Source organism: Camellia sinensis, chromosome 7 (assembly GCF_055761805.1).
Source record: "Camellia sinensis isolate YWXY chromosome 7, ASM5576180v1, whole genome shotgun sequence".
NCBI lineage: Eukaryota > Viridiplantae > Streptophyta > Magnoliopsida > Ericales > Theaceae > Camellia > Camellia sinensis.
This window is the reverse complement of record NC_138967.1, coordinates 60,726,709-60,735,952: the sequence shown is the minus strand read 5'-3', so window position 1 is coordinate 60,735,952 and position 9,244 is coordinate 60,726,709. Positions and strand designations below refer to the sequence as shown.

At 44.4% G+C, this 9,244-nt stretch overlaps 1 protein-coding gene across 1 annotated transcript; it reads left to right on the top strand.

Annotated features, from left to right (window-relative positions):
• Positions 1-431: 431 nt before the first annotated feature.
• LOC145795844 (uncharacterized) lies at positions 432-2,520 on the top strand. The gene is made up of 2 exons (XM_082880769.1): positions 432-902; positions 2,476-2,520. The coding sequence occupies exons 1-2, from the start codon at positions 432-434 to the stop codon at positions 2,518-2,520; spliced, it is 516 nt and encodes a 171-aa protein (XP_082736895.1).
• Positions 2,521-9,244: the final 6,724 nt, after the last annotated feature.

Below are 9,244 nucleotides of genomic sequence, written 5' to 3'. Positions count from 1 at the left end.
AGACCAGAGACGGTGGAAGAGACATGTGAGGAATTGAGAGAGAGAGAGAGTAAATCTATAATGAGATATAGATGAGAACAAAAAAATATATATATAATATATAAATCATTCGGGGACAAACGGGGCGGGGCTCGGGGCCAAGGCCGGGGCGGACCGAGACTGAAACATGTATCCTCATTCTCGGCCCGATTATCATCGGGGATTTTTTTTTATCACCATCCCCGGCCCGTCGGAGGTATTTTTCGGGGAATAACCGTTATATTCGGGATCGGGGGGTCGGGTCCCCATCGGGCCGGTTTCAGATTGCCATCTCTACTTTTTCTGTAGAGATCAAGAACACATCGCTCCCCCCCGGGTTCCGTCAACGAAAGTTCACTCTCTATGACGGAAAGACTGATCCATATATGCACATAAGCCACTTCCGACAGGTTATGGCTGGGCACAGGCGAAACGATGCGCTCATGTGCCTTGTTTTTCCATCGAGTTTAGGCGAGTTGGGCCTAAAATGGTTTGAGAGGCTACCGGAGGAGAGCATCGAGGGGTGGCAACAGTTGGCAGAGGCATTTGTCACCAGATTTAAGACAAATGCTAAAATGCCCAAGGAAATTGACCATCTCTTGAGAGTAAAGATGGAGCCAGGCGACTCTTTGAAGGTGTATAACACTAAGTATTGGGAGACTTTCAACGAGATCCTTGGTTACCCGACCAACCTTGCAATCACTCAGTATAAGCGCAGTCTTCCAGTTGGACATCGACTGAGAGACTCGCTCACAATGAATCAACCGTCAACCATGGAATTGCTAATGCAACACAGTAATGAGCACATCCGAATCGAAGACGATGCAGCTGCAGTTACCGTGATGATAAGTCCAGTAGTAAAGAATAAGAGAGTAGTGCGAAAGGTTCACGCAATCGGACAAGATGATGGCCATTATAGCGATCTTGGTTTTTCCTCTCTTTATTTATTGTATTCCGGACTCGGTTCCGTGGATGTGTTGTTGTCTCATTCTCATTTCCATCCTTTACTCTTTGTATTTGAGTCTTGGGTTGTGTTGGGCAGGTTTGAAACAGGTTGGTTGTGCTTTGAAACCAAAAGTTAATGCCCAGAATTTGGCCTTCACGCTCGAGCGGGCCCTTTGTTGTTGCTTCTCCGCTCAAGTGGGAGTTTTGACGCTCGAGCGTGATTTTTCATCTCCTAGTATTTTCTCTGCAGGTCTCCAGACGCTCGAGCGGGAGTTTTGACGCTCGAGCGTGACCCTTTGATTTTGTTCCTCCGCTCGAGCGGGGAGTCTGACGCTCGAGTGGGCCCATGGTCAGCAAAATTTCTAGAAGTGTGCAATCGACGCTCGAGCAGCGCTTTTGACGCTCGAGTGTGAATCTATGTCTGAACCTCGAGCGGGGCGTTCCACGCTCGAGCGGGGAGTGCAGTATATCAGTCCAAAGTCCGATTTTTGGATCACTTTTTCAACTCTTTTTTCTCTCTCTTACTTTTCAAAACCTCCATTGGAGAGCTTCTCTCTCTATAAACAAAACTTCTCTCTAGGTATTGATCTAGTTTGAGTGAGCTACTCCATTTGTCCCTTTGTAAAAAGTGTGGAGTTTGTTGTGGACTATCTATCAATCCGAAAATTTCTTGGTTTGGAGCACTTCGAGATTTCTCCATCTTCTCCATTGGGTCTCATCTCTTGAGGTAGGGATTCCTACTCATCTTTATGAGCTTTAACCTAAATGTTGAGATTTTTGTATAAATGGTTTGAGTTGGGGAGTTAGGGTTTGTAATGTGTTATATTGGAAAGAAGGGTTTTTGCTCTTTTGATTCAAATATATGTGTTTTGGGTCTAAAGGAGGTTATTGATGTTGTTGTTAATATTTGGACCTTTAGGTCACTATTGAGAAAAATGGGAAATGCCATGTTTGGGTATATTTGGGTCATTAGTGTAATTAATGACATTTATCATGATATTACGAAATTGAGGTAGAAATAATGAAATTAGCTCATTATGTGATAGAATGATGGAGTTGGATTTATTAATCGCTCACTTTGAAAATGTTGAGATTATATATCTGTTGAGGCATTTATTATCTGTTTAGAAATAACTGCTTTGGGCTATCAATGGAGGATAATCTTGATTGTTGTAGACAATGCATGATGATTAGGCGAACTAAAACTAATCAAATGAATATGTCTTCGAATATGACAGTTGGAATAATACATCAAATTTATATATTGATTAATTATGTATATGATATGTGTTTATATACATATACATTGTATTATGTGGGAGAAGATATGGGATGTACTCCACGGTTTAGGGGAAGATAGGGGATGGACTCCTAAACCGGATATTAATTGGGATGAGATAGGGAATAGACTCCATTGATACAACAAATATGTGTATTTATTGAAGTGTTGATACAGCAAATATGTGTATCATTTGTGAAGTATGAAAGTGTTTTTATGTGTTATTGATACAGCAAGAATGTGTATCTATTGTTGAAATGGAAGAGTTATTGATATGAGATGTAATCTCATTTAAAGTATATGGTCAGGTTCTGAGCCAGGGTTATGAATTGAGAAATTGGATAAGAAATGAAAAATGGAGTGAAACATGGACACGTTTGTCATGTAATTATGAATTGATTCATGTGAGTTAAACATTTATCAAATGCTAATGTTTTAGTTTTTGCTCATAGTATGTTTAGCATATCTCTACTGGGTGTTGGCTCACCCTATATGGGACATCATTTTCAAGTACAGGTAGCATGCCACCTCCAAGGACGTAACTTGAGAGGCTTTGTGGCTGGGACATCTTTTGTGATTACACTATTGTATTACATGTATATCAAGCCAAGGGCTTATTCTGTATTTTGAGTTAGTACTCTCCTTTTTGTAACCAAGTGTTGGCTTGGAAAGTTGTAAGCTCGCAGGGTATTTACTTTTGTTGTCAACATGCAATACTTTTTGTAATGAATACTCGGATGAAATATAATTATGCTTTATCCTCTTATGTCTAAGTGTGTCAAGAATGTATGATTTATGGGTCTATTTTGAGGGCGTTACAACTTGGTATCAAAGCATACCGGGTTTGAATACTTTGGGTACGTGGGAAGTGATTTGTATCACAATGGGTTTGTCTCGCTTGTTAGAGACTTATGTGTAATTTTATGTGCTTATGTGATAGCATGTTTATATGACTATATGGGTATGGAATTTAGTTTCTAGGATGTTGATTGGATCCTTGGTTTTCTATGAGTCTTGTTGGAAAAGCACTTGATCAATGTTGTTTCTAACCGGAACTCTAGTAACGCCTCGGGACTATCATTATCCAAAAATGAAATTCGTGAGTGCTTATGTGATTATGTGCTTACGTGGAGTGAATTACAGTTGTCCATGCATTAGGACGCGAGTGTTATAGCTTCGGCACATTTGTGTATGTGCTAATGTTCTTCATTACCTTTATTAAAAGGTCAGGACGAGGACGAGGACGTGGAGGTAGACGTGGTAGGCGTGGTAGGCAGGAGATGCCTTTACCGGATGATATTCCGGTGCAGCAAGAGGGTGTTGGTCAGGCCAATGTGGCCGAGCCAGCAGGTTAGCAGGCCATGGGTGCCTTAGCCCTCGAGATAGCAGGAGCCATGAGGGAATCCATAGGCATTCTCAGAGCTGAGAATCCGGTTCAGGCCCAGGTTGTTGATGCAAGGCCTTCCTTTATGAAGAGTGAGTTCTTCCGGTCCAATCCGGATGAGTTTGTTGGGGATCCTAAAGAGCCACTTAAGGCGGATGAATGGTTGGAGTAGATGACTAAGACGTTTTAGATGATTGGAATCAAAGACGGGGCATTGAAGGTGACCTTAGCATCTTTCTAGCTTAAGGGGGATGCGGGTCAGTGGTGGAAGTTCATGAGAGGTCGTGTTGGTGGTACATAGGAGGCTTTTGCGGATGCCTTCCAGGAGAAGTTCTTATCTTCAGCTGTCAGGGAGAAGTTGAGAGACCAGTTTTGTCAGCTCAAGCAGCTGAGTTTATCAGTGGCCAAGTTTGAGGCTGCATTTACTAGCTTATCTAGGTTCGCACCTGAGCTTATGGCGTCTGAGGAACTTCGTTGGATCGAGTTTGAGAGGAAGTTGAGGCATGGCCTCAAGATGAGAGTTGGGGGTTCTATGACCCGAGATTATGGGCGTTTTGTGGATGCTGCAGCCCATATGGAGATTATGATACAGGAGGAGGAGGAGAGACAGAGGGGCTCCAAGAGGAGTCAGGATGGTCAGGGGGACGGTAGGAGGCAGAAGGGTTCCAAGGGTTCTAACCCTCAGCAGTCCCAGGGTGCTTTTGCTAGATCGACCTTTCCAGTGCCGAGTGCAGGTTCTGGGAGAGGCAATCAGGGAGACATTACCTGTTACAAATGTGGTCAGCTGGGCCACAAGTCTCCAGCTTGCCCGCAGAGGGGAGGAGGGCAGAGAGCAGCTTCATCTTCGGCTCGACCTTAGAGCCAGAGTTAGGGCAGAGGCCAGCCGCTCTCTTGTTACCAATGTGATCAGGCGGGGCACCTGAAAAGGTTTTGCCCGCAGTTGAGTGGCACTTCTGGTGCATCTGGGCAGAGGCAGAGCTTTCAGCTAGCTCAGTCAGTTCAGGCCTCGAGGGCCAATTAGGGAGCTTCGTCGTCCCAGTCTGTGCAGCAGTCTTTTGCTCCTAGAGGTGAGCAGGTAGATCAGGGGCCTACAGCGCGTGTGTATGTTGTTACTGCGCAGGATCTTGTACCGACTCCATCTGTTGTGAGAGGTACTTTTTTGTTTTGCAACTCGGTTGCCAACGTGTTGATTGATACGGGTGCATCTCATTCCTTTATAACTACTGCATTTGCATTTGTTTTGGGTTTGGAGTTGGCACAGTTAGCATCTCCTATTTGTGTTGTATCACCTGTTGGGGGTGAGTTGATTTTGAAACAAGGGTGTAGAGGTTGTGATATAGAGGTAGAAGATCGCCGACTTCCATTTTGTTTTGTAGTTATGGCTATGTCGGGTTTTGATGTAATTTTGGATATGGACTAGCTATCGTCATACCGGGCTGTTATTGATTGTTAACGCCAGAAGGTCACAGTATGTACCTTGAGCGCGGATTGTTTCCATTTCTTGGGGGATCGGGTTGGTAGTGTGTTACCACCGGTGTATGATCCGCGAGGGCGGAGTGAGCTTAGTGGTCTTCTCGTTAGCTTTATGAGTAGTGAGTGTGATGAGACCAGGGTTGAGTTGCCGAGAGTAGTTTGTGAGTACTCAGACGTTTTTCTCGAGGATTTTGTCAATTTGCCACATCATCGAGAGATAGAGTTCTCTATTGATTTAGTGCCTGGCACAGCGCCGATTTCTATGGCACCTTACCGTTTTGCCCCAACCGAGTTGAGTGAGTTAAAGATTCAACTCCAGGAGTTGCTAGATAAGGGTTTTGTTCGCCCTAGTGTTTCGCCGTGGGGAGCACCGGCTCTCTTTGCTAAAAAGAAAGATGGTGCCTTGAGACTTTGTATCGATTATCGGAAGTTGAATCGGGCTACGGTTAAGAATATGTACCCCATGCCCCGTATAGATGATCTGTTTGACCAATTTAAGGGGTCCTGTTGTTTCTCTAATATAGATTTGAGATCGGGTTACCATCAGTTGAGGGTCAGGGAGGAGGATATTCCGAAGACGGCATTCCGTACGTGGTATGGCCATTACGAGTTTCTGGTGATACCGTTTGGGCTCACCAATGCATTGGCAGTGTTTATGGACTTGATGAACCAGATATTCCGGGAATTCTTAGATCGTTTTGTAGTCATTTTCGTGGACGACATTCTGATTTATTCACCTTCTGAGGAAGAGCACGAGGAACACTTGAGAGTGGTGCTTGAATTGTTTAGAGCCCATAGGCTATATGCCAAGTTTGGGAAGTGTGAGTTCTGGCTAAGAGAGGTTAAGTTCTTAGGCCATGTGGTTTTCGAGGAAGGGGTGTCTGTTGATACATCCAAGATTGAGGCAGTGCAAGATTGGGCACAGTCTAAGAGTGTTTTTAAGATTCGCAGTTTTCTAGGGTTAGCTGGATATTACCGTCGGTTTGTGAAAGATTTCTCCAAGCTAGCTTCGCCATTGACTAGATTGACGTGGAAAGGGGTCAAATTTGTATGGAGTGAGACTTGTGAAAAGTCGTTCCAAGAGTTGAAGGTTAGATTGACCACCGCTCCGGTCTTGATAATTCCGGAGAGAGGGTTGAGTTATGCGGTTTATTGTGATGCCTCACGAGAGGGTTTGGGTTGTGTATTGATGCAAGAAGGGAAAGTGGTAGATTATGGTTCACGTCAGTTGAAAATACACGAGAGGAATTACCCTACGCATGACCTAGAATTAGTAGCAGTGATCTTTGCCTTGAAGATTTAGAGGCACTACCTTTATGGTGAGAGATTCGAGGTATTCTCAGATCATAAGAGTCTAAAGTATCTGTTTACACAGAGTGATTTGAATTGGAGGCAGAGAAGGTGGATGGAGTTCATTGAGGACTACGACTTCGAGTTGCATTATCACCCGGGAAAGGCCAATGTTGTGGCCGATGCCCTTAGTAGGAAATCCATTAGTGATGTAGCCTGTATAACCATCCAGGAGTGGGAGATGTTGGGTGCACTTGGCGAGTTTGATTTGCTTCTGGGCGAATCCGTTGAGGCTGCGGCCTTGTTTTCTGTTCTTGCGTAGCCTACACTTGTGAATCGAGTGTTAGAGGCACAAAAGGTAGAATCACTCCGAGAGAAGATCTCCAGTGAGAAGGCTGAGAAGGGTTTGTCTGTGTATCCTGACCTGAGTGTGAGATACCGTGACCGCTTGTTTGTACCGGAGTCTTGTCGAGAGGAGGTACTCCGAGAGTTTCACCATTCACGCCTTGCGGTGCATCCAGGAGGCCCAAGATGTATCGTGATTTGGGTCGCCAGTTTTGGTGGCGAGGTATGAAGAGAGATGTGGCAGTTTTCGTATCGAAGTGCTTTACTTGTCAGCAAGTGAAGACCGAGCATCAGAGGCCAGCGGGTTTATTGCAACCCTTGCTTATTGCCGAGTGGAAATGAGAGCATGTCACTATGGACTTCGTTGTAGGTCTTCCGAGGACTCAGTGGGGTAGTGATGCTATTTGGGTGATTGTAGATCGGTTGACTAAGTCGGCGCACTTCATTCCTATACACGTGAGAGATTCAGTAGATCATCTTACCGACTTGTATATTCGGGACATAGTGAGGTTGCACGGGGTCCCAGTGTCAATCGTCTCTGATAGAGATCCTTGTTTTACTGCTAGGTTGTGGCAGAGTTTGCAGAGTGTCTTGGGTACTAGATTGACCTTTAGCATGACTTATCATCCTCAGACTGACGGGCAGTCCGAGCGTACTATTCAGATCCTTGAGGATATGCTTCGAGGTTGTGTCCTTGACTTTAGTGGGACGTAGGAGAGGCACTTGCCCTTGGTGGAGTTTGCCTATAACAATATTTTTCAGTCGAGTATCGGTATGGCACCGTTTGAGGCTTTGTATGGCTGACCTTGTAGGTCTCCAGTTTATTGGGCCGAGGAAGGTGATGCACCTTTGTTGGGCCCGGAGTTGGTGAGAGAAACAACGGAGAAGGTTGAGCTTATCTGTAGGAGGCTTGTTACAGTCCAGAGTCGCCAAAAGAGTTATGTCGACCGTAGGAGGAGGCCTTTGGCATTTGAGACGGGTGATCATGTATTTCTGAAAATATCACCTAGGCGGGGTTTGATGAGGTTTGGGAAGAGTGGGAAGTTGTCCCCTCAGTTTATTGGTCCCTTTGAGATCCTTGAGAAGTTTGGCGAGGTAGCCTATCGTTTAGCCTTGCCGCCGCAGTTGTCTAGAGTGCATGACGTAGTTCATGTTAGTATCTTTCGGAAGTACGAGCCAGATCTATCGCATGTATTGGATTGGACTGACTTAGAAGTTGACGAGGATGCCTCGTATGAGGAGAGGCCGGTTCGGGTCTTGGATAGGAGGGATAAGTCTTACGAGGCAAGACCATTCCCTTAGTAAAGGTTTTGTGAAAACATCACGGAGTGGAAGAAGCCACTTGGGAACGTGAGTTGGATGTCCATGAGAAATATCCGGACTTGTTTGTAAATGTTTAACCATGTATTGGGATTTTGTAATATTGATGAATTTTAAGAGTATTAAATATGTCTTGAGTTGTAAAACATCGTATATGTTTTGATTTATGGAAGTATTTTGAAACTTGCCTTGAAATGGAAGTTTAATGTAACATTGCATATGTTGAATGTATTGTAGAAGTGGAAGTATATCATGAACGTTGAATATGATATAGAATTGTGAAATATGTGTTAAGATTGGTAAATTTCAAGGGAAAGCATGCTAATAATGCATATTGAGTATATATTGTGAAATGCCTCTTGAAAAGAGATAGGATGACCGGTATTGGGTCAAGTGGATGAATGTTGAGTTGTAATACTGTTGAGAATTGAGAAAAACATGTTTTTGAAAACATGTACTTAATTTCGGGAACGAAATTCCTTAAGGGGAGGAGGTTATAGCGATCTTGGTCTTTCTTCTCTTTATTTATTGTATTGTGGACTCGGTTCCGATGGATGTGTTGTTGTCTCATTCTCATTTCCATCCTTTACTCTTTGTATTTGAGTCTTGGGTTGTGTTGGGCAGGTTTGAAACAGGTTGGTTGTGCTTTGAAACCAAAAGTTGATGCCCAGAATTTGGCCTTCACGCTCGAGCGGGGCTTTTGACGCTCGAGCGGGGCCTCTGTTGTTGCTTCTCCGCTCGAGCGGGAGTTTTGACGCTCGAGCGTGATTTTCCATCTCCTAGTATTTTCTCTGCAGGTCTTCAGACGCTCGAGCGGGAGTTTTGGCGCTCGAGCGTGACCCTTTGATTTTGTTCCTCCGCTCGAATGGGGAGTCTGACGCTCGAGCGGGGACCATGGTCTGCAAAATTTCTGGAAGTGTGCAATCAAAGCTCGAGTGACACTTTTGACGCTCGAGCGTGAGTCTGTGTCTGACGCTCGAGCGAGGCGTTCCATGCTCGAGCGGAGAGTGCTGTATATCAATCCGAAGTCCGATTTTTGGATCACTTTTTCAACTTCGTTTCTCTCTCTTACTTTTCAAAACCTCCATTAGAGAGCTTCTCTCTCTATAAACACAACTTCTCTTTAGGTATTGATCTAGTTTGAGTGAGCTATTCCCTTTGTCCTTTTGTAAAAAGTGTGGAGTTTGTTG

Excerpts from the sequence above, each read along its gene's own strand:
- LOC145795844 (XM_082880769.1), top strand. The coding sequence starts at position 432 with ATGGCTGGGCACAGGCGAAACGATGCGCTCATGTGCCTTGTTTTTCCA. Across the intron at positions 903-2,475 it reads ATAAGAGAGTAGTGCGAAAG|CAAGAATGTGTATCTATTGT; the intron begins GTTCACGCAATC and ends TTATTGATACAG.